Source organism: Leptodactylus fuscus, chromosome 5 (assembly GCF_031893055.1).
Source record: "Leptodactylus fuscus isolate aLepFus1 chromosome 5, aLepFus1.hap2, whole genome shotgun sequence".
Taxonomy (NCBI): domain Eukaryota; kingdom Metazoa; phylum Chordata; class Amphibia; order Anura; family Leptodactylidae; genus Leptodactylus; species Leptodactylus fuscus.
Genome location: NC_134269.1, coordinates 86,599,637 through 86,625,238, shown reverse-complemented (window position 1 = coordinate 86,625,238; position 25,602 = coordinate 86,599,637). Strand labels below are relative to the sequence as shown.

Sequence of the window (25,602 nt, the reverse complement as noted above, 5' to 3'; positions counted from 1 at the left end):
TACGGGTTTGGATTGTTGTTAAGGGATTAAAATGTAAATGAAACCATCTAAATTTGGTATCTCCAGAATCGTACCGAAACATAGAATACAGATGACATGTCATTTTGGCTGCACAGTGAACGCCGTAAAAACGAAGCCCATAAGAAGAATGCACAAAAGCACTTTTTCTTCAAATCCCCCCGAATTTTTTCCAGCTTCCCAGTACATTGTACAGAACAGAATAGTTAATGGTGGCATCAGGAAGAAAAAATTGTCCTGCAAACATTAAGACCTCATATGGCTCTGAGAGCGGAGAAATAAAAAACTTATGGGGTTTGGAAGAAGGGAAGTCCGAAATGAAAAACTAAAATCAAAAAAATGCCGTCGGGGAGGGGTTAAATAGGCTCTGGCCTGCCACTAGGCCGAAATCGGAAGTTTCCCGTCTGGCTCAGGAGGAGACCGGTAATCCCCGCACAACACTGCGGAGGTTCTGGCCTGCCTCCCGAGACCTGGAAGTGTTCTTAGCGACTACTTTAGTGTTCCTCAAGTCACATTGCCGCCAGACAGTACGTAACCTCCCAGCCTCCATATTAACATCTGGACAGGTGGTAGAAGGAGAAAGAGAAGAAAAGTGGGGATGGAAAGCGTAATTACAGAAATAAGAATGAACGTAAAAATGTGTATATATTGTAAGCCGATGGCTGGTCAGGTAATGGAGGGGGTGTACATCTCACCCAGGCTACTGTTATATACTGTTCCATAGCTTTGCCATACAGTATTATGTCTACTAGTGACCCCTGCAGTGTTCTTTACAGATATTGCAAAATTTTCAGGTTCAGTAGAACGTAAAATATTTGGGGGTACTCCACCTCGAACTATTATTATACTCTGGGATCTTTTCAGACTAAGTAACACTGTTTTTTTTAATGTTCAATCACCATCACAGGGACTCCGACCATTATGCTTAAGGGTCTGAAGAGACCCCTGAGGATAATAATGGAATATTCAGTTTGGACATATTCGGTCTGAACAGAGCCCTCACGGTTCGCCCAACAAATAATCTTGCAGCAGGTCCCCGACCTTACACACAGATCCCCACTCCTGATGATGGCTGCCCCCGCTTCCCCTTCTACCCTCCAGGGGACCCTGTGCGTCCCTTATCGATGATAGGGGGACACACTGGCTCCCCCTGGAGGGCAGAAGGGGAAACTGAGGCTGCCTGAGCAAAAAACAGGGACCGGTAATTAAATAGGGCCCATTAACCCAGCAGGAAACCGCCTATATATAATAATAAAAAATAAAAAAAATCAGCAGGGCCCCTAAGGCCGGTAGTTATTGATTTGCTTACTTCTATAGCGCCATCATATTCCTCAGCGCTTTACAGTTATGTCCTCACACATCCCAGACATGTTCATACATTGTAGCACTCTCATACTCTCTGCTAGTGACTCACTACTGAACACTCTACCGCTACACAGAGCGGTCACATGGTACACTGACGTCACGGTCATGTGGCCGTGACGTCATCAAGGTCCTTGTAGAGGATAGCCCCGGAGGCCGAGTCTAGAGAGGGACCGGAGAAGGAGCCGTGCGGGCCACTCCTTGCAGTGGTGTGTGCCGGGCCCTCTACTGATGACATGATTCATGGGGACGGACCTGCAGACATGTCTGCTGAGGAGCCAGATGCCCAGGATGCCGAGTGAGTGCTGCACTGCCCCTGACAGGAGCCGGGCTGCGGGCGGTAGCTTGTGCCTGCTGCTCCGCCGTTATGTGCTCTGGCCATAGCTAGTGGTTATTAGTAGTCCCCGGGGGAGGTGGTTACCAGGGCTCTCATGTCCTGCTGCTGTGAGGTGGTCCCGGCTCATGGCTGCCCATTCTAAGCTATTTGTGGGACTGGTTAGTGATAGCTCAGTCCCACAATAGGTTCCTCCATATTAAATGTACTGGGCTCAGCACTGCTTGTGTGTCCAGTGTATACACATATATACAGTATATACAGACACTTCCATAAATGACTATGGGACCCTTCTGCTGCGGCTTTTATCTAGACTGTGCCAGTGTTTTACTTTTTAGGGCAATAAGACGCAGCCAGGTTCAGACAACAGAAAATCAGGAGAACAAATTTCATGTTACTTAACCCTTTAACTTCCTTCGGTGAAGATTTATTTCCATGTCAGCAAATCATAGCCAAATCAGGGATAATTGGTCCTAATGGCCGACCACCAGGGTGGGATATGAGAAGCAGCGCTACTTTATGCTGTATTCACTAGTCCTAGCCCTTTCTATCGTAGTCACATCGCTCAAATGCTTCTACAAGTCCTGGCCTAGTGCTCAGGGTCTGCAGCTCGCTCTTCCTGTCCCAAGTTCTCTTCTATCCACAGAATAGGGAATGACATGTTGATAGGGGTCTGACCACTTTGACCCTCATCACTTGGGAGTCCTATTCACCTATCTAAATGGAGTGACAGGCCAAGCATGTGCTCTACTGCTCCATTCACTTATGGCGCTAGCAACTTTATTGCAGCAAACACAGGCCTCAAGCTGCTACCTTCACCTGCCTCATTGTGCGAATTAGCAGAGGTGGGCACGCCTTGCCCCGACTGATTAATAAAACTCGTGCCAGTTTCTTGGTGTAAGTTAAAATGGAAATCTATGCCAACCTCTCCTAAATCTTTCCTTGTGCCACTTGGGCGGTTTAATTCGATAAACCATTCTTAATAAAGTTTCCCCACTGTCTATGGGAGTGCCAGAGATTGCAGAGTTTAGTCATTCCTCAAGTAACAATGGCCCTAGGATACAATATTTTCTTCATTCAATGACCTTTTCTGGACCACTGTAACTTGAAACCAGACTCAACATACAATACATGGCTGGAGGTCCCAACAAACCAGCATGATTAGGTAATACCCCTGTATTAGGCCTCATGCACATGACCGCAGTGGATTTACGGTCCGCAAATACTGATCTGCAATCTGCACATAAATATGTCTGCATTGAATCAGTATGTCATCCGCAGTCACTGATCCTTTGTGATTCCCTACAATGGTCTGTGCTGCAAATGCGGAACAATATAGGGCATGCTACATAACTTTTGGACGTGTGTATGGGCTCATAGAAATGTATGTGAATTGGCACTGTTTACAGACAGTAAATTTAATGCAGCTGTATTTCATGGCTAGCACACTGACCCATTAGATTTTCTGGCTCCATGCACATGCCTGTGTATGGGTCCATGTATGGGGCTGCAAGCCAGAGCAATGCTGTCCATGTTGCTCCACCACAGACCAGGTACATGTCCACAGTTGTGGCATGTTGCCTTAGGGGTTCATTGTTGCTATGATGGTTTGAGAATCTCTTTGAATAGAACAAGGGCTATGATGTGGAGATGAATGCAAGCTGTAAGTCGCAGAAGTTTTAGATTTTTTACTAGTATAGCATAATTGCTCAGATTTGAGTAAACTTAGACAGGCAGTCTGAAAATGCTGGGTGATAAATATGGCATATTTAATCTTAAACTCTAGTCTATGTTTATATCACCATTGAGTTGACTTACTTTGAATTAGAATTTTTTGACCCAATTCTGGGTCATTTTTGGCGTATTGTGGCCTGTTTAAGCCATTATATTTTCATTTAAAATTTTGCTTTAAATGGTTAACTACATGTATTGCCATGCTGCATGCTCCTTTACTAAATAGGTTATGTGGGCAGAGTGGTTGCCTCCGTAACAAGCTGCTTCTGTAAGCATTCTGAGTAAACAGAATCATCAGGGCTGACATGTAGGAGGAAGACTCTTGTTAGCAACATTGCTATACTTTCTTGGTTTCAGCTACATCTTGGTTCTACTTACTCAACGTTAGTCAGCGACACCTTTGCTTCAACTATTGCTTACTTTTCCAGAAAATTAAAGGGTCAAAGGACCCATATTGTTGTCCCTATATCATGTGTGGCTGATGAGAATTAAAGGGATCCAATCATTGGAATGCCTTTTTTTTCTCTCCCTAACATGTAGCATTAGCCTTAAGAAAGGCTATTCTTCTTCTACCTTTAGATGTCTTCTCCGCGCTGCCGTTCGGAAGAAATCCCGGTTTTCTTTTGTATGCAAATGAGTTCTCTCGCAGCACTGGGGCATCCCCAATGCTGCGAGAGAGCTCTACAGCGACGCCTCCATCTTTGTCTGGAATGGCTTCTCTCCTCGTCTTCTTCCGTCCTGGGTTTCAAACTTCTAGGCATGCGCAGTCAGCTCTTCCATCGGGACTTGGGCAGAGCCGACTGCATATGCCCGCGGCCGTTTTCTTGTGGCCGCTTACACCAGCTTACTGTGTAAAGATGATGCGCATTATTGAGGGGTATTTTTAGCCACAGAATAAGAATTTCACAGTTATGTAAATAAATGATATGTGGGCATAGTAATGTTAAAGTGGTAGTTCAGGATATATAGTTTTTTTGTAAAGGAGGCTGGGGAAGGTCAAAAAAAATCAAGCAAACTTGTACTCTCCTGTCCCCTGTGCTCCAGTGTGTGGTCTGCTCCAGTGGTGCTTTTTTCGGTGAAAGTCCAGACCTCACCACTGAGGCCAATCGGCAGCCTCAGAGGCCTAAAGAATGGAACCGGGTTGTCACTTGCATATGTCACCTGTGACGTCCCATGTCCTTTACTTAGGGTGCTGATGGGCCTAGATGCTTACGTGAGTTGAGAACTTCTGCCAGAACAAGATCCTGGGAACATCAGGACTAGAGATGAGCAAACACTGTTCAGATCAGCCGATCCGAACAACACGCACCCATAGAAATGAATGGAAGCACCTGTGACGCCGGCCGGACGCCGGCAAAGTCAGCGTTACAGGTGCTTCCGTTTATTTCTATAGGTGCGTGCTGTTCGGATCGGCTGATCTGAACAGTGTTCGCTCATCTCTAATCAGGACCGAACCGCAGTGGAAAACACTGGGGATGGGTGAGTGTTTATTTTCTTCACCTTCAAAGGCCTCCTTGCCAACTGTATATGCTGGAAAAACCCTTTAAGTGGTTGTTATTTAAGCAGGGGAACCTTTACTATAATTTTCTTCTATGTATACTATGTATATAGCAAATTTAGGGTTTAGTTTTTATAGAATTAAGTATGGTAAAAATTACGTACTCCTTATGTTCTTTGGGTCAGCATGATCACAGTGATACCAAAGTTATATTGTTTTTATGTTTTAAATGCCTTTACAAAAAATCCAATACTTGGAAAAATAATGATTCTAGTAGCCATATTCTGAAACACATAACTTTTTTATTTATCTGTGTACAGAGGTGTGTATTTGACTATTTTGATCGGTTCTATCTTTACAGTGTTATACATATGAGATAAATATTTCTTTATAGTTTGGGCATTTTCAGACACAGGCATACCCAATTTTGTGTTAGAATGTTAGAATTTTTATGTATATTTTTATTACCTTTTTTTCTTATTTTTAGCTCCACCTTGGGGCTTGAACCTGCGATCATTAGATCGCTTCTTGCCATAGACTGCAATAAAACTGTATTGCAGTCTATGGGAGAATCTCAGTATAACACTTGAGGGACTCATGACTAAGGTAAGGTGTTTAATGACACCTTTGCGGCCTCTGAGAATAGAAATGCATCTTATAGACTTCAGGCCTATCGCCATGAACTGTCAGAGATCAGATGTGTCATGATGGGTTAGTTCATTTTGTAGAATATTCCTTCATTCTGACAAATCTTCAATGTTAGGGTGCATTCAGACTACGTAACGCCGGGCGTGTATGAGAGCCGTACACGCCGGCATTACGGCAGACTGCCGAACACTTCCCATTCACTTCAATGGGAGCGCTCGTAACAGCGGCGTTTACGAGCGCTCCCATTGAAGTGAATGGGAAGTGTTCGGCAGTCTGCCGTAATGCCGGCGTGTACGGCTCTCATACACGCCCGGCGTTACGTAGTCTGCATGCACCCTTAATCCTTTTTTAGACCACAGAGCCTGTAAAAACATGTATGTTATCTTATTCATTCTAACCAGTGCAAGATGTCGACAACATTTGTGGTATTTGGTTGACTGTGCTATGTCGGGTTTTTACAGGCTGTTTTTTTGCAGAGGACTAACACTATTATTTTATTCTATAAGTGATATTTTCTTAACCTTGGTAAAGGGCATGTGAGGTCAGCTAAGAGATAACATTGCTACATCTCCTGGGAAGGGGAGTGGGGTCTACATGTAATGCAGTTACATTTCACACCAACTTTTCTCTGGCAGAGAACCATCTGTTAAAGGGGTTACCCCATGAACGTTTTTCATACTAAAAGTCCTAAGCACTATTAATGGCTGTTGTGAAGTCATTTACGGTGTTATTACTATGGTGATGGTAAACTGTGCTGCTGGGGATGACCAGAATCAGTCTCCTACCCCCCCTGGCCGAGTATTGCTGCTCTGGGAACCTCCACAAAGGAGAATGAGAGCTATGGAAACAACATAGCACATCTAGTTACGCTGTTCCCATAACTTCCATACTCTTCTATGTGAGTTACGGGAACAGCATAACGGAGGGGACTTGGGAATTCTTTCCATCTCAGTTATCAGAAATACTAAATTCTCTGCTCATGGATTAAAGGACGTGTCTATAAAAATGTGTATACTTCATTGATGTTTGTCCATAGCAGACCTCCAGGCATGTGGATGGATATTGGGCTGTTTCATGGGCATGTAAAATGAATGCCTTGAGTCTTGTTACTGTGGTTCTTATTGGACATAAGTGATATATTCAGAGTGTCTGTGTGAAGACGCCGCTGTGCCTGCTCATGAGCAGACATGGCACGCAGATCTTCCAGCATGTCAGAAAATGTCAGGATGTGTGTAACATTAAAGGGAAATTGACACGATGTTTTAGAGCAGCACATCACAGACACTGTATATACATTCCCTGGAGGAGAGTCCACTGGTTACCAGCGTGTTCCTAGTGAAGTCCGACAGCTGTGTGTGCACCAGATACCACTGGACTCATCTCAGGACTCTTCTCCAGACAATATGCTAAAACAGTCTTTAAGAATCCTCCAGACGTATGCTGATGGTATATAATGCCCTAAAACCTAGTGACAGGTTCCCTTTAAATACTTCTAAGCAGAACTAAAAAGATTTGTACACGACGAGATAAAAACCTGCTGCTTATGAATAGTGATTTTTCAGATGACAGAGATAATGTACGTGTATTTAGTAGAATCAGGATCATGTGAACAGTGAGTCACAGGGGTGCAGGATAGGGCTGCTAAATGGTCAATTGTCTGACTGCTAAATAAGCAGAATATGATTTCTCATGTTACAGTTCTCTTGATTCTGCCAGATCGATTCTTGTACAACATTGTACCACATAGGTGGATGGATACATAGATATTTCACATTAGAGTATTAGCTGTTCTGTGCAGAATTGAGCTAATTCATGCATTTATATTTAATGAACGTACTTTTTATCTGTGCCTGATAGATGAAGGGTAATATAAATATTTCATGAACTGAAGTATATAAGCCACCAACTCATATACAGGCACAATAAGTTCACTAAAAGGCCATGTTTGCCATATTCAAATATCTGCTAGCCTAGGCATGTGGAAACCCAGCTAGGGGCTTATTTTACCTATAGATTATATGTCTGAGGAAGTGAAGAAGCAATACTAAATGAATCTGCATTTTAAGGCAAGTTGGCATGTGTGCTTGTGTAGAAATGGAAGGCCGTTCCCCATGTAGCTGTGTCCCTGCCGTCTTCCTGCTTCCTCTCTGGCATACCAGCGCTTTACAGTGGTTTTCCTATTGGGGTTTCCTGTTTTACAGCTGTACATCTGATAAATGTGTTTGAAGCCAGTCATTGTTTTGGGTTGTTCCCATAGGCGTTTCTTCATCCTTCAATATTTCTGATCCTCTTCTTTCTATGAATTCTTCAGCTTATTAGGGAATAAATGTCTTATCAGGTTAATATGTTTTTGCTTGCAGACACAATATCCCAGACTATTAAAAAAAATAAAAAATCCTAGGAACTGAAAAATCTTCCCCCTGGCTTCCCTGCATAATAACGCCCAGTGCACCAACTAAAGAAACTTGTATTGTTTATTACTCTGTAATGCACTGCTAGCAGTTGGATGTGCTTGGAAAAGGTGAAGTTATACACTTATTCCGACTTGAAAAGGAGCACGGTATAAATAATCGCCATTAATCGTAGATGAGGTAATATTCCAGATTAATCCCACATTCTGATATAGGTCATAATTATCCAGCCTTACTAACCACTGAGCTACCGTTCTGCCCATGTAAAAAAAAGTAAGCTGCAGATCTAAGCTGTAACATGAAAAATCTAGTCAAGAAAGTAAATTAAATTTACTATTGATGACCTGAATAATGAGAATGCAACGCTAGTGTGGACCCAGCATTACCAGAAATGTCTTCTATGTACTTGAATCTACTTTTGGCCGCTTGTGTGATGTGATATTATTCACAGACATGAAGCAGCCTTACTGACTGAGCTCAGATTGTTTTCCTTTTTTTTTTTTTTTTTTTTTTTAGCTTCATACCTGTGTGAATTTTTCTTGCATCTACAGTCCAGTGTTCCTGGATATCCTATATTATGGTGACTTGGGCTTTTCTCAGTTTGCAGTTGTATAGTTATTCCTGGCAGAATGTCAGCAATGGAGGGGGGAGACTGCTCTTTATTGTACACTTCACCTGGCTGAGAGACAAATGTGTTTCAGCCATAATCTGATTGTTAGCAGCACAAAAACTGATAGGACATAATGTATGAAGGCGTATACAGTCCTAGAACAAAACTTGCATATATTTCAACTTTTGAACATGAAAACTCTGGTAACCTTTAATATTTTTGGCTATGGATTCAAAACTGTGCTAAAAACCGCATCAAAAACTGCCATTGTTTTATCTTTTGGTAAACTATATTTGGTAGGATTGTCCCAAAAATAAAACATTTTCTGGGGTGTCCTGAATATGAAATGGTTGGGAAACACTTGTTTGGTACTTTTGTGTATATAGTGTATTTGTTGCACGAGTTCATTATGACTGAGTGCTGAAGATATTTAGACACTGTGTGATTTGTAATTTGTTGGCCATACAGTACAATCTAGTACTATCATGTTCATGTCTTACATTTTTTTTAGTTTAAATTTAGCACAAAATTGGTCAGTTCTCCTTATAGGAAGATCAAAACCTTCCTGATTGAGGAAGTCCCAAGTAGAAAGTTGTCTCACCCCCCACCCCATAGACCAATTTATAAAATGGTATACACTATACAGTCTGAAGCCCAAACTGCATATTACATGCCCCTAAAGCCCTTTTCAGTTCATTTACATATTTTTTAAAGTCAGACTATGTCAGCAGCAACATGGCGGTCTTCAATAACAAAACCTTATCTGAAGTCCGACATGGTGCTCTGCCTATCTGTATATGCAGTTTGGAGCTGACAGACTCCCTTTAACCACATGAGGACCGCCGTACGTAAATTTACGGCCTCATGTGCTGGTACCTAAAGACCGGACTATTGCCGAAATACGTCCGGCCTTTAGGTACCTTTCTGGCGGGGGGAGGGGTGCGGGGGGGACAGGGGTTAGGTGTTACTAACACCTAACCCCTTCCTCCATAACGTCCAGTCGGAACTGAGTCCGACTGGAAGTTTTAACCCTTTCGATCGCGCCGTGAAACATCACGGCGCGATCGAAAGGCATCCGCCGACAATTAAATCAGATCGGCACCCCCCGCGGCGAGATCGGAGGGTGCCGATAGCAGTAAAAGGTAGTCTGGGGTCTGGCCAGTGACCCCAGACTGCCCGAAGCCCCCACATACCTGGTGATCCTGCCAGGACCTTCTGATGTCAGGCTGTGCGTCTACACAGCCTGACATCCTGCTACGGAATGCCATGTGGGACACCTGCAGGCTGTGTCTCACATGGCATTCTATATCAGCAAAGTATTGCTGATTGAAGTGTCCTAAATGGACACATGAAAAAGTAAAAAAAAATGTAAAAAAAATAAAATGAAGTGTATGAAAAAAATTAATAAAGTTATAAAGCCCAAAAATCCCTTTTTCTCAATAGAAAATGAATTATATAAAAAAAGAACTCAAAAGTAATAAAAACAATGCATATTTGGTATTGTCGCGTCCGTAACAATCTGTACAATAAAACTGAAATAATATTTAATGTACACGGCGAACGCCGGAAAAAAAAACGGAAAAAACTCGCCGGAAGTAATGATTTTTCGCCATCTCACCATACAAAATATGCTATAAAAAGTGATCAAAAAGTCATATGCATCCGACAACAGTACCAATAAAAAGCGCAGGTTGTCCCGCAAAAAATAAGCCCTCAACCAACTCTGTCAACCGAAAAATAAAAATGTTACGCCTCTTAGAAGATGCGATGCAAAAAACATTGATTTATGTCCCCAAATGTGTTTTTCCTCTGCAGAACTAGTAACACATAAAAAAATACTATAAATGAGGTATCGCCGTAACCGTACCGACCCGCAGAATAAAGGGAACATGTTACTTATACTGTACGCTGCATGGCGCAAAATTAAAAAAGTAAAACTCAATGCCAGGATTGATTTTTTTTTTTTAAATCCAGCAAAAAAGGGTTAATAAAATGTATTCAATAAGATGTAGACACCCAAAAATGGTGTCATTACGAAATGCATCTCATCCCGCAAAGAATAAGCCCTTATATGGCCACGTCACCAGAAACATAAAGAAAATATAGCATCTCACAATGTGAAGACAAAAACCCTCAAAAATCGCCAAATTATTAGAACACAACTGGGTGCGTCATGTAGGGAATATATAATCTGTGCGAGCGAATATCAGGGGACACCCCAGATTTACAGCTTATGAGGGAACAGACACCAGAAGTGACCCCTAAAGTGACCCCCAGAGTGACTCCCCCAATCATAGGAGCTACGGGGACATAGTAGGGAATTTGGTGTTTGCAATGTCCTCCGCACAGCTTATACATTCCCTCTTCGCCATCCGCTGTGCAGTCACGTCCGGGATACTAATACTCACTACACCCCCTGATAAATTCTTTGAGGGGTGCAGTTTTCAAAATGGGGTCACTCCTGGTACCCCATGGAATCCACTTTTCTGGTACCTTACAGGCTCTACAAACATGACATGGCGTCCAGATACCAAACATCTGAATCTGTGCTCCAAAAGCCGCATAGCGCTCCTTCCCTTCTGCACCCTGCTGTACGTCCAAACTGCAGATTATGCCCCATGTATGACACATGTATGACACTGGTGTACCCCCGGATAACGGACATAATGTCATATGTGGGTATAAACTGATACTAGGGCACAGCCGGACACAGAAGGGAAGAAGGGTCATTTGGTTTTTGGAGCACAGACGGTTTGGTTTTTGGATGCCATGACACTTTTGTAGAGCTGAAACGCCAGTAATTTGGAATCCCCTGATAAATTACCTTATTTTGGAAACTACACCCCTGAAGGATTTATCCAGGGGTACAGACAGCATTTTTAACCCCCAAGTGTTGCTATAACTTTATATATATAACTATAACTGTAGTGGATTGTGAGAGGTGAAAATGACCATTTTTCCAGGAATACGTCCTTTCAGTGCGTAATATGTTGTGCCCACCTTGTATCAGAGATGAACGCTCTAAAAGCTGTTGTGCCTGGGATACCCGTTTAACAGTTTTTGGAGTGTCTCTGCTGACATAAGTCGGGCACAACATGTTGCACACTGAAATGGCAAATCTGTAAAATTTTCATTTTTAACTTCTCTATCAGTTGCGATTTCATTTCTGGAAACTAAATAAATGCAACACTCAAGGGTTAAAAATTCTCGCTACACCACTTGATAAATCCCATCAGTGGGGTAGTGTCCAAAATAGGGTGACATGTCTGCGGATTCCACTTTATTGGCAATTCAGGGGCTTTGCAAAAGTGGCATGGTGTGCTCCAAAAACCAATATAGCGCTCCTTTCCTTCTGTCCCCGGCTGTGCCCAAACAGCCATTTCTACCCACATATGGCATTAAGTACGTTATCCGGGGTACACCAGTGTCATACATGTGGGCATACACTGCTATTTGGGTACCCAGCAGGGTGCAGATGTGAAGGAGCAATATGTGCTTTTGGAGTGAAGATTTAGATTCTTCGTTTTTGGACACCACGTCACATTTGCAGAGACCCTAAAATTGCCCCTACAAAATGGGGTCACTTCTTGGTGAATTCCAGTTTACTGGAACCTCCAGGGCTCTGCAAAAACATCATGGCGCCCAGAGGGTCCCTCTAAATCTGTACCCCAAAAGCTAAAACGCACAGTGGTCCTTCCCTTCTGAGCCCTGCTGTGTGCCCAAGCAGCAGTTTACACCCACATATATAATTTTTTGACCCCCGGGATGGCCCACTTAATAGTTTTAGGAGTGCAGGTCTCTGACAACACAAAGTGGGTGCAACGTATTGGGCACCGAAATGGCATATTTTTAAAAATTTCAATTTTCATTTTGTACATTAATTTTTGGGAAGCATTTTAGGCTCAAAATGATAATACCCCTTGATACATTCCTTGACAGGTGTAGTTTCTAAAATGGGGTCACTTTTGAGGGGTTTCCATTGTATTGATACTTTAGGGGCTCTGCAAATGCGACATGGCACCTCAAAACTATTCCAGCAATATATGCCCTCCAAAATCCAAATAGCGCTCTTTCCATTCTGAGCCCCAGCATGTACCCATACAGCAGATTTTGGCCACATATGGGGTATTGCCGTGTTCAGAAGAAATTGTGTAACAAACTGTGGGGGGCTTTTAATTCTTAAACTATTTGCAAAATTAAAACTATGGCGCTAAATGGACGATTTATTGGGAAAAAAAGTAATTTTTCATTTTCACGTCCCAATGTTAATAAAATCTGTGAAACACCTGTGAGGCCAAAATACTCACTCTACCCCTAGACAAATTCTATGAGGGGTGTAGTTTCCAAAATGGGGTCACTTATAGGGGGTTTCCACTGTATTGGTACTTTAGGGGCTCTGCAAATGCGACATGGGACCTGAAAAATATTCCAGCAAAATCTGCCCTCCAAAAGCCAAATAGCCCTCTTTCCATTCTGAGCCCCGCCATGTTCCCATACAGCAGATTATGACCACATATGGGGCATTTCTGTGTTCAGCAGAATTTGTGTAACGAACTTTAGGGAGCTTTTTCTCCTTTATCCTCTTGTGAAAATTAAAAATTTGGGGCTAAATTGACAGTTTGTTGGAAAAAAAGTAATTTTTCATTTTCATGGCCCAATGTTAATAAAATCTGTGAAACAGCTGTAGGGTCAAAATGCTCACTCTACCCTTTAATATGTTCTGTGGGGGGTATAGTTTCCCAAATGGGGTCACTTTTAGGGGGTTTCCACTGTATTGGTACTCTAGGGGCTCTGCTAATGCGACATGGCACCTAAAATTATTCCAGCAAAATCTGCCATCCAAAAGCCAAATAGCGCTCCTTCCATTCTGAGCCCCGCCATGTTCCCATACAGCAGATTATAGCCACATATGGGGTATTGCCGTGTTCAGGAGAAATTGTTTAACAAACTGTGGGGGGCTTTTACTCCTTTATCCCCTTGTGAAAATGAAAACTTTGGAGATAAAGTGACATTTTAGTAATTTTTCATTTACACATCCCAATGTTAGTAAAATCTGTGAAACAACTGTAGGGTCTAAATGCTGACTATACCTCTTGATGAATTCTGTGAGGGGTGTGGATTCTAAAATGGGGTCACTTTTGGGGGGTTTCCATTGTTTTGGTACTCTAGGGTCTCTGCAAATAAGGCATGGCGCTGAAAATTATTCCAGCAAAATCTGCTGTTCAAACACCCAGTGTCGCTCCTTCCCTTCCATGCACTGCCGTGTGCCCAAAAATCAGTTTACACCCACATGTGGGGTATTTCTGTGCACGGGAGAAATTGCACAATAAACTGTCAGATGCATTTTCTCCTTCAACCCTTTGTGAATGTGTTAATTTTGGGTCTAAATGAATGTATTAGTGAAAAAAAATGAAATGTCTAAATTTCACTGCCATATTATTTTTATTCTTATGAAATGCTTAAAGGGTTAACAAACATCCCAAATGCTGTTTTGAATAATTTGAGGGGTGCAGTTTTGAAAATGGGGTAATTTATGGGGGTTTCTATTATACAGGCCTTTATAATTACTTTCAGAACTGAAGTGGTCCCTAAAAAATTGGTTCGGAGAATTTTCTTGTAAATCTGGAAAATTGCTGTTACACTTGTAAGCCTTGTGACGTCCAAAATAAATTAAAAGACAATCAAAATATGATGCCAATATAAAGCAGAGATATGGGAGATAATATTTATTCATGTATTTGGATGGTATGACTATCTGCCTGAAAAGCAGATAATTTCACATTTTGAAAATTGCAATTTTTTTCAAATTTCCATCAAATGTCCTAGTTTTTTTATAAATAAATGCAAAAATATTGATTAGTGTTTACCACTAACATGAAGTATAATGTGTTACAAGAAAACAATCTCAAATTCATTTGTGTAAGTTAAAGCGTCTCAAAGTTATTGCCATTTAAAGTGACACATGTCAGTTTTGAAAAAAGAGGCCTGGTCTTTAACATACTTTTGGGCCTGGTCCTTAACCGGTTAATTGCATGTATGGTTTGTTATATATTTACTCTTATAGGAATTCAATCACTGCCTTTTTGTGAATAAGAGGGGCTTAGAAGCTCCTGTCTGACTATGGCTGCCCCTCTTTTGGAGTCAGTGCTTTGGCCTACCAACTTCACAGCCCTGATTTCTACAAAACATAAGTTATTGCATGAAATTGAGTACTAGAATGCCAACCTCATTACTTGAACCGGTTGAAAGAAGTTGCTAGAAAGGCCTATTTGAGAAGATCTGTGACAAACTAAAATCTGTGTAGAAGAGCATTTAAGTGTAGCAAGAGATCAATGACCTGTAGGCCTGCTTGTATTTGCACAAGTACAAAAATACTGAAAGTCCACTAACACTGAGATCAAACCAAGTTTAGAAAGCTAATCTGTGTCAATTTTAGGCTCTTTTCACGTTGTGTTTGGGCCTTTTCTCTAGGACATACATCAAAAGGACCACTTGATCTATACCTCCATGGAAGATTGTGGTTTGTGCCGTAGGCCACCAAGTTTAAAATGAATAAATAAAATAAAATGAAAAACAAAAAGTTGCACATAGCTGCTACAGAGAAATGTGCCATCCAGAAAACCCCCTGCGTATACGTCACCACCAAAGAGGTGGAGAGGAGTCTACCAATAAAGGTGGCAGAGTTACTTCTTAAACCTACAGCTATATACTTAGTAGTGGTTGGGCTGAGTTCAGAAATATTGTAATCCCAGAAAACCCCTTTAACGTATATGACTGGAGGTTTCCCAACATTATAATCAGAATGTGAACTGAAAAAGCAGTGCGAATAAAACCTTGTAAAACAACTTTTCTCATGTACCGGACGTGTCATAATTTATTTTTTTTAATATTTCATAGGCAGCTATATCTAGCAGATTTGAGCACTTGGTCATCCAGACTGGCCACTTGCAGTGTCTGTCCTTTAATAACCACAGACAAAAAAAAAGTTCTGCGTTTGGTGATTTTTCATCTGGCATTATAATAGACACGATGGGGTAAATTTATCAATCCCTCAATGCCAGAAAACTGGTGTAGAGAGATGATGATTAGAGATGAGCGAACACTAAAATGTTCGAGGTTCGAAATTCGATTCGAACAGCCGCTCACTGTTCGAGTGTTCGAATGGGTTTCGAACCCCATTATAGTCTATGGGGAACATAAACTCGTTAAGGGGGAAACCCAAATTCGTGTCTGGAGGGTCACCAAGTCCACTATGACACCCCAGGAAATGATACCAACACCCTGGAATGACACTGGGACAGCAGGGGAAGCATGTCTGGGGGCATAAAAGTCACTTTATTTCATGGAAATCCCTGTCAGTTTGCGATTTTCGCAAGCTAACTTTTCCCCATAGAAATGCATTGGCCAGTGCTGATTGGCCAGAGTACGGAACTCGACCAATCAGCGCTGGCTCTGCTGGAGGAGGCGGAGTCTAAGATAGCTCCACACCAGTCTCCATTCAGGTCCGACCTTAGACTCCGCCTCCTCCGGCAGAGCCAGCGCTGATTGGCCGAAGGCTGGCCAATGCATTCCTATGCGAATGCAGACTTAGCAGTGCTGAGTCAGTTTTGCTCAACTACACATCTGATGCACACTCGGCACTGCTACATCAGATGTAGCAATCTGATGTAGCAGAGCCGAGGGTGCACTAGAACCCCTGTGCAAACTCAGTTCACGCTAATAGAATGCATTGGCCAGCGCTGATTGGCTAATGCATTCTATTAGCCCGATGAAGTAGAGCTGAATGTGTGTGCTAAGCACACACATTCAGCACTGCTTCATCAAGCCAATACAATGCATTAGCCAGTGCTGATTGGCCAGAGTACGGAATTCGGCCAATCAGCGCTGGCTCTGCTGGAGGAGGCGGAGTCTAAGGTCGGACCTGAATGGAGACTGGTGTGGAGCGATCTTAGACTCCGCCTCCTCCAGCAGAGTCAGCGCTGATTGGCCGAATTCCGTACTCTGGCCAATCAGCACTGGCTAATGCATTGTATTGGCGTGATGAAGCAGTGCTGAATGTGTGTGCTTAGCACACACATTCAGCTCTACTTCATCGGGCTAATAGAATGCATTGGCCAGCGCTGATTGGCCGAATTCCGTACTCTGGCCAATCAGTGCTGGCCAATGCATTCTATTAGCTTGATGAAGCAGAGTGTGCACAAGGGTTCAAGCGCACCCTCGGCTCTGATGTAGCAGAGCCGAGGCTGCACAAGGGTTCAAGCGCACCCTCGGCTCTGATGTAGGAGAGCCGAGGGTGCACTTGAACCCTTGTGCAGCCTCGGCTCTGCTACATCAGAGCCGAGGGTGCGCTTGAACCCTTGTGCACACTCTGCTTCATCAAGCTAATAGAATGCATTGGCCAGCACTGATTGGCCAGAGTACGGAATTCGGCCAATCAGCGCTGGCCAATGCATCCCTATGGGAAAAAGTTTATCTCACAAAAATCACAATTACACACCCGATAGAGCCCCAAAAAGTTATTTTTAATAACATTCCCCCCTAAATAAAGGTTATCCCTAGCTATCCCTGCCTGTACAGCTATCCCTGTCTCATAGTCACAAAGTTCACATTCTCATATGACCCGGATTTGAAATCCACTATTCGTCTAAAATGGAGGTCACCTGATTTCGGCAGCCAATGACTTTTTCCAATTTTTTTCAATGCCCCCAGTGTCGTAGTTCCTGTCCCACCTCCCCTGCGCTGTTATTGGTGCAAAAAAGGCGCCAGGGAAGGTGGGAGGGGAATCGAATTTTGGCGCACTTTACCACGTGGTGTTCGATTCGATTCGAACATGGCGAACACCCTGATATCCGATCGAACATGTGTTCGATAGAACACTGTTCGCTCATCTCTAATGATGATGATAAGGCGCATGATGGTGCAAGTTCCTACTTGGTTTAGATTTCCATTCTGGCGCCAGCACCTCAGGCAGATTTATGAAGAGGCCACAGCCTCTTCAGATACTCGCACATATTAATAATAATTATAAAAATCCTCATTATTTGTTGCATTTTAGTAAGTATTTTTTTGACTGTATTTGACAGTGGTTTTTGGAGGTTTGCATCATGAGGAATTCCCTCCAAAAAATACCATAGACATGTAATAGCCAAAAAGGAGGCCAAAAGAATACTAGTCCAAAAGCTTCCAGGACATACAGCAAATGGACATTGTGACTGCCTGAAGGGTATGTTCACACAGAGTTTTTTGCAGGCGGATTTTGACGTGGAATCTGCCTGCAAAAATGACTCCCATTCTGCAGCTGAGTCAGCCACGGTGTCCGTGGCTCGAAACACACTCCTGATTAGGCACATTCATTCAGGCCTAATCAGAAGCTGGATGCCAATGCACTGCATCAGCGTCCTGTTGCGGCTAGCCGCGCGGAGAAGTCACACGGTGGAAAAGGTTTCCGCCATATGAACAAGCCCTAAATGCAGCCTTATACATATAAGCATTTCTGCAGATCTTAAGAGGAGGCTGCTTCTTATTCTTCCTTTATATTTCCTTTTTTGGTTATACCATGAAATATTTTGCTTATCTCTCTTTAGTAGCTGAAAGCAATCTATAGTTCTGCCATTTCTCGATGATAGATGAGAATAGGTAATTCTAGTGTTAGTGAGGGCTCCACTTTCCACTGGCTGTCAAGTTTACAAAATGGATGTTGAGCATGCTGAACATGTTTTGCACACAGTTTGTGTCTTGGGGGAAAAAAAATCGATCATACATTCTATTTGTGGAGCTGTCTATGTAAATGCTCATATACGTGGTCGGTTATATTATACCACATCTGTGTAGCTGCAGTCATAGTTCATTGAACATCATGAGGAAATGGTGACCGCACCTGCCAGGCTTCTATGTGAAGATTTGATGGGTACGTCCTCATCATCCACTGCATGATCTAGCGCTCTTTAGTACTTTCTGTATAGATCAATGAATGAAATCAAATGACAAAAATAAGTAGCTCCTCATCCGGCAACATAACAGTATGTCTCACCTACGTAGAAATTACCATAACAAATGGAAAAAATATTTTTTAAATATCTTTAGTAGCACTTTGGTTCTATTAAAAAAGAAAACATCAAAAACGGACATTTCCCCTCCTTTTTTGTTTACGTTTCCCCTTATTTTATTTTTTTGTAGAAAAACGTAAGGGTGCCAACACTTACAGCCATGACTATATGATAGTTTTAGGTATTGTTATGCATTAATGTTTTACTTCTTTATGCATTTGTTTCAGTCAAGACACATTTTCTGGATCCTTTGACAGACAGGAGTCTGTGGCTACAACTGAAGCAAGGCTTAGGATGGAAGGCGTAGAGCTTAAGGAAGAATGGCAGGATGAAGACTTTCCAAGGCAAGTGCTTAGTTTCTACCACAAGTACAGATCAGGGGTACTCAACCACTTTTCATTTCCCGCTCTCTGTCCCCAAGCCCTGATGCTTTCCACTAGCGGTAGCGGGGATCGGCAATCATCCCTTCTGCCTGCGCAAAGGCCCTCGTGTGAAGACAGCATTACTGATCGCTGTTGCAGCCAGCGCAAGGGGACTGGGCCTAGGCAGTGGTTGGGAAATGAAAGTTTCTTCTGCCTGCTGTCGAAAAGAGGCAGGGTCCAGACATCTGGCGGCTGTAGTCCACCAGTTGCCTATCCCTGGTATAGATTATATGGTTTGTCATCCATATATCCATATTTGTTTCTCTTTACTTGCACACAAAACCCAGCCCGGCTTACAATTTTTGCTCTCTTGATGACAAACTACACAAATCGAAATTGTAGAACAGCAGTTAACCTATGATTGTTAGAGTGTGGGTGGAAACAAGTACCCAGAGGAAACCCACGCAAGCACAGACAGAACTTACAAACCTTATGAAGATGTCGCCTTTACTAAAATGTGCATGTTTACCATTGCACTTGAATTGTTCCCCCAGTTGTTTTGTGCACAGACATTCAACGTTCTGTATTTCTTATTGCTATTATGTACTCTTATAGTAGAATATCATAATATATAATGACTTGATGCTGCAGAAGCACTGATGTAAACACCCACCGCAAGGCAGATCTGATCAATACCCCATGATGGAACACAACATAACATTATTTAGTGCATTTTTTAGTACATTTAGATTCCAGCTATTCCACGTAATGCTTGGACAGACCTGTCTGTCTGTGTTCCTCTCTTTCCTCGCTTAGGGAAGCTGCCTATATAATGTCCATATGCCCTTTAAAAGGAGGCATAAAATTAGTGGACAAAGGGGCTAAATTGTAGACAGTGTAATGGTAAAGCAATAATTTGGCCAAGGCTATATTTGGTATTATTTCTGTATTTTTAAATAAAGGATTACATGTAACTATTCTTTTTTATATATATTTTGAATAGACCACTTCCAGAAGATGACCATATAGAAGGAGATTTCTTGTCAGATGGCAGGCCAGGTAATAATAATGCTTATCTTTTTATGGAACCCTGTTAAGACATTCCTATTTAAGTTCGGCAATGTTGATGACTTTTACTTGCCATTTAACCCGATTCTCTTCATATGTTTTTATGCTGTCCATTTTTTTGGGGGGATGATTTTCAATTAAATGTTTGATCAGAAAATTACCTATTATATAAATTGGGTTTTTATTAAAGTGACTGACTAACTTTCTTTTAAGTTTGTTTATTTTTTTCGTTATTTCTCTAAATATTGCAGTAGTTACACTGGTGGTTAGTGAAGTCAGTCACAGTGCTTCCTTTTCTCTGCTTCTAACCTGTTAACTTTGTTGTATAGACTGTGACCGAATTGGCTGGATGATTGTCATCTTAATCAAAATCATGATTTAATTGAATATTTTACCTCTGTTTCGATTAATGAATGCTTATTTTTTAGGACACTCCCCTTTTTACATACCCCTCCCACTATTTATATACCAAATCATGCCATTGGATTTTGGTTTTAGCTATTTACATATCCTTGTCAAATAGCCTATATTTGGAGACTTATCCTTGCGCCAATGGCTATGTCACTCATGGCCACCTAAACACATTCCTCCTGCTACTCGTGGACTTGGTGACACTCCTTTAGTTGAATAGTGGTTTCCCCTGAAACGAGCATTTTTCCCATAGACTATAATGGGATTCGATATTCGATCGAGTAGTTGAATATTGAGGCTCTACTCAAAACGAATATCGAATCTCGAATATTTCACTACTTGCTCCTCTCTAATTATTAAGTCAATGAGATCTAGCACTTTTGTGTTGTCTTTTGGCTAATATGTAACAGTGTTATCAAGTGGCTACTACTATGGGCTTGTGGTGATGGAAAAAACTACTACTACTTCTCCTATAATATACATCTCTAAATGTCTGTTGTTTTGTGTCCCTTTATTGTCTGTGGACCCTGTCTGTCTGCTTTAGCTTGGGCATTTCCAGTGCTGGATCAGTCAATTTACTGTATCCCTTACTCAGCATCTCATAACTCACGCAAGTATCTACCTCCTAGCTATATCTGCATGTTATTCAATCTGCCTGTCTGTGCCTGCTATATTAACAACCAGCTGTGATTTGTCCTTTTGTCTGCACCCTTCTGAGTCACTTCCTTTTGATGAAGACATTACAGCCTTTATACACGCGTACCTGCCCTCTGTACAACATACAAATGATTTACAGCATATATATGTGTGGATATATATATTTTCTTCAGTTTGTGCTTTATGCAGTTCTATAGCAGACTTTTAGCAGCTCAAGATTGCCATGAAACATCAGGATTTAAAGAGTTAACTACTTTTTTTTTTATTTGGGACTCATGCCACAAAAATTAACTTTGTTCTCACCCAAACTATCATGTTATGATTCTGTAAATTACCTAGGCGAGGGCCTTACTGTACCTCTGTATGCCTCAGATTGCACCAGACATCATATTATGTCTATAATCTATCTCAGAAGCAAATCTTTTAGAGGAATGGGACAGATTTACAAAATTGGCTAATGGAAAATCTGTTTTTGTTACTAATGGCAACCTATCAAAACTTCTAGAAATGCAGGCGGATGTGTGATTGGCCGCACTTTCTCTAATATAGCGCTGCAGAGAAGCCGCCACTGTTTAGAAGGCATCCTTCTGTAGGTTATAGGTGAAGAACTTTGGTATGGTATTTTGCCTGCTATTTGTTAATCAATTTTATCTTATTCAGTATTAGAAATGGAAATTGTTTAATCCAAATACATTACTTCTCTAACACATTAGATGCTGGATATTAAAGTTCCTGCATTTGCATCCTGTAACTGAAAAGGAACGATACATGTCATAAATCAAAGTGACTACTTTTTGGCCAGTCTTGTGTTTGACAGTTTACTAGTGATATACAGCATATATTCCTGTTGCTTACATAGTAACACTATATTGTTACACTGTGCAGAGATTCTCTCCAAACCAGAATCTAATTTCTCTGTCTCAAGCACACTAGGAACAATTTCATAGAGACAACTCAGTATTATTACTTCATCTGCTCAATTTTTGGTTCTCACACTAAGCACAGGCAATACTGTTGAATGCTCTCCAAACCACAAGAAGCAGCAATTCCACCTACATCAGGAATCGATATCACAAAGCACTGATGTACCAATAATGTACCCCAAAGAGATAACTTCCACCCTAACAAGGGCAGTCCCAATCGAGCCTGTCCAAAAAGGTTTCCCTAACAGTCCCTACGTGGTGTTTCAGAGTGTATTCACACTCATCATCAGGGGACCTGACTGTTCTAATACAAATAGAAGTTGTTACAAAAAAAAAAGCATACACCAATTCGCAACACTTCCGTGCATAAGGGAGCTGAAAAGAAATGCCTCTGTCACAGAATAGGCACAGACCGGGATCACAGAAAAGATTGTCAGGCATTCCTTGCTCTTGCTAGACAATAAATGGCAGGGGCAATTTTGGGTTCTCCTTCATTGTAGCACATCGCCAGCAATTAGTTTTTCTGACCCGCGGACCCTGTAGACTATAATGGGGTCCATGTGGTTTCCGCTCGGTGTCCACATGAAACATGCGGATAGAAAAGTGCTGCATTTTAGTCTATGGGGTCCACGTCTTTCCTGAAGGTAGCCGCTTTTTAATGCGTATAGGTTTCTGTTTGGGGGGTGTTGGGGGGTCCCAAGTGAACTTCCCGAATGGAAACCTGAGCGCTGATGTGAATCAGGCCTCAGGTGACGTGGTTTTGTTTTGTTTTTTAAGTAAAGAAACATTTTCTTTTCTCCAACAAAAAGACATTTATTATATTTTGGTCAGATGCTTTGTAGCAACAATAATCCTTGACTGAAATAAAACTTGTATGTTTCTGTAACCCCATTCCGTGCCTTCGAAAAACACTTTTAGCTGAAGCCAAACATTTAATTTTTGTTACCTGTTTTTGTTCAGATTTTGCTGCAGTTTATTGATCCAAAGTCAGAAATGTAATTCACTTCTGGCTTTGGATCAAAAAACCTCAGCAAAATCTGCAGGAGGGAGTATAAGCATTTTCCTTATATTTCCCATACCTTTTGAATCCACACCAGAATTTGGCTAAGAAAACACAGCAATATCTGCACACAAAAAATAACAGAAACTGAATGTCTTAAAGGGATTCTACCATTAAAACTTTTTTTGTGGATAAGACGTCGGAATAGCCTTTAGAAAGGCTATTCGTCTCTTACCTTTAGACGTGGTCTCCACTGCGCCGTTCCTTAGAAATACCATTTTTTACCAGTATGCAAATGAGTTCTCTCGCAGCAATGGGGGCGGGCCCTAGCGCTCAAACAGCGATGGGGGCATCCCCACTGCTGCCAGAGAAACGTCTCCAGCGCCACCTCCTTCTGCGTCCACAGCGTCCTCTTCCGGCACAGGCTCGGAACTTCTAGGCCTCGGGCCTTGAGCAGGGCAGACTGCGCAGGCGCACAGGCCACGGGAAAATGGCCGCTAACAATACTGTGCAAGCGGCCATTTTCAAATAGCCTTTCTAAAGGCTATTCCGACGTCTTATCCACACAAAAAAAGGTTTTAATGGTAGAATCCCTTTAAGCCGTCAATACTGTTGAGAAATAAATGCAGGAAAAAAAACATTTTAAAGATTTACTATGATGCCCCCTTCCTTTTTCTGTCTTACAAAATTAAGAAAGAAGAAAAATGTCATCCATTTTGTCTTTTCCAATCACAATGGATACTTTTTTAGCCTGCTAAATGTTGCAGCTGATACATTCCTGTATTGATAGGTGTACAGTGTAGATCTGAAATTCCAAGCTATGCAACATATCGGTGGAGGCAGTACAGTGTGAAACAGAATAAGAAGATAAAATCCTGTCAAGTCTAACACGTTAACATATTTTTCCTGATTCTTTATCAATTTGCTTTTCTTGATTCCCCTATAATTTCTAGTCGGACACATCAGGATGTCACGTATCTGTCATTCTTCTGCTTGTGTTCACGTCATCAGAGACTTTTACTTCCTTAATTGAAAAAACAATGCTAAACCTTGTTTAGTATTCTGTATTTTACTTAGTGTAGCTTTATACATAATTGGTTTGGTGTGTTGCTTTGCAGTGGACATTTTCCTGGATACATTTTTCTGTCATCATCCAGGATACAACAGAGTCTGGGAAATATACGTAGTCTTTCTGCATTCTTCTTTTATTTCCTCTAACTTGTGTCCTTGACATTACATTTCCATTAAATTGACTTTAAAGGATAAACGTAATTTTACTCTTATCCACAAATGAATAGTACAAACAGTGATAAGAAACTTTGTAATATATCTTGTTACAGAGAAAAATCCTTTGTTTCCACTTATTGGACTCAATTCACTGGTAAAATCTCTCTTCAGTGAAGCAGAAGTAAAAATGTTTTAACAACTTCAATGAGGAATCGGGGTGCAGCTACTGCCCATAGAAGTCTATAGAGAGATGTGAGGGAGCTGTAGAGTAAGAAAGAGACTTAAAGAGATGCTGCATTTAGTAAGTTTTCTATCTCGTCTCAGGTGGAGTGACCGCTACACTACGTACTTCTGTATAATGTCCTCCATGCTTTTGCTAGTAAGGGTGTGCTACAGAAAGAGAGGAGAGAATGATCATTTCTTCTGCATGTGCTGTCTATGGGAGAAATCATCGCAGTTAGTCTCCACCTAAAGATGTTATCCGGGGTTAGGAAACATAATTGATTTCTTCATCTCAAGAATTGACAACACATCCGTTGCTAACATGGCAATGCTCAGACCCATTCAAATAAATGGGATTGACCTGCAGCATGGTCATGTGACCAGCAGACATGGTATTACTTCCTCAGAAGCAGAAAGCAGGCATGTTTTCGAATCCTGGATAACTCCTTCAAAAAAAATACTGATAATTCGGGTGTATTCATGAGTGGAGTTGGGTGGGGTTCAAAAATTAATGTGATGTTTATGCAGTTGTGACTTTCATAGCTAAAACATTTACATAATGAATTTCACCTGTAAAAAAAAAAAAAAAACAAAAACAAAAAAAAAACTTCATAAAAGATGCATCAAGAATGCTTTTTTTATTTTTATTTTTTCCATGTACAATTTCAATAGCACCCCTAGAGGTGAAGAGTGCAGAGGGCAAAATTGCTGATAAAGGCAGAATACTAGTCGTCATATGGTGGGAAATAGTGTTATTTATCATATACACATACACACTGGTTGTTGAGCTGTTACAGCTCAGCCCTAATAAAGCAAATAGGGCTGAGCTGTAATGAAAGTGTAATGCTAACTTCACCAGAGACATGACCACTGCATGCTAAGAGCAGTCGCAAGTAACTGACTCCATGGTTCTTTATGTATTTCATGTTTTGTGAGAAGCGTTTTCATTCCACCTTATTCACACTTGTTCTTCCATGTTCTTCAGTATATCACATAATGGGATCAAACTTTCTATTGCTGTTATCATTCACATGTGAGACTTCTGCGTATATCACTATGCTTTATGTTCTC

At 41.5% G+C, this 25,602-nt stretch overlaps 1 protein-coding gene across 4 annotated transcripts in view; it reads left to right on the top strand.

Moving 5' to 3' along the window:
• Window positions 1-1,498: 1,498 nt before the first annotated feature.
• Window positions 1,499-25,602, top strand: part of BNIP2 (BCL2 interacting protein 2) — a 43,923-nt gene continuing 19,819 nt past the window's right edge. For 2 of the 4 annotated variants that reach the window (XM_075273594.1, XM_075273593.1), the window contains exons 1-4: window positions 1,499-1,678; window positions 18,889-19,005; window positions 20,027-20,082; window positions 21,047-21,112. In XM_075273594.1, coding sequence (XP_075129695.1) covers window positions 1,617-1,678; window positions 18,889-19,005; window positions 20,027-20,082; window positions 21,047-21,112 — 301 coding nt within the window. In that variant the 5' untranslated portion in view covers window positions 1,499-1,616. The remainder of the gene's footprint in view (window positions 1,679-18,888; window positions 19,006-20,026; window positions 20,083-21,046; window positions 21,113-25,602) is intronic. The other 2 variants (XM_075273596.1, XM_075273595.1) reach the window with 1 other exon arrangement.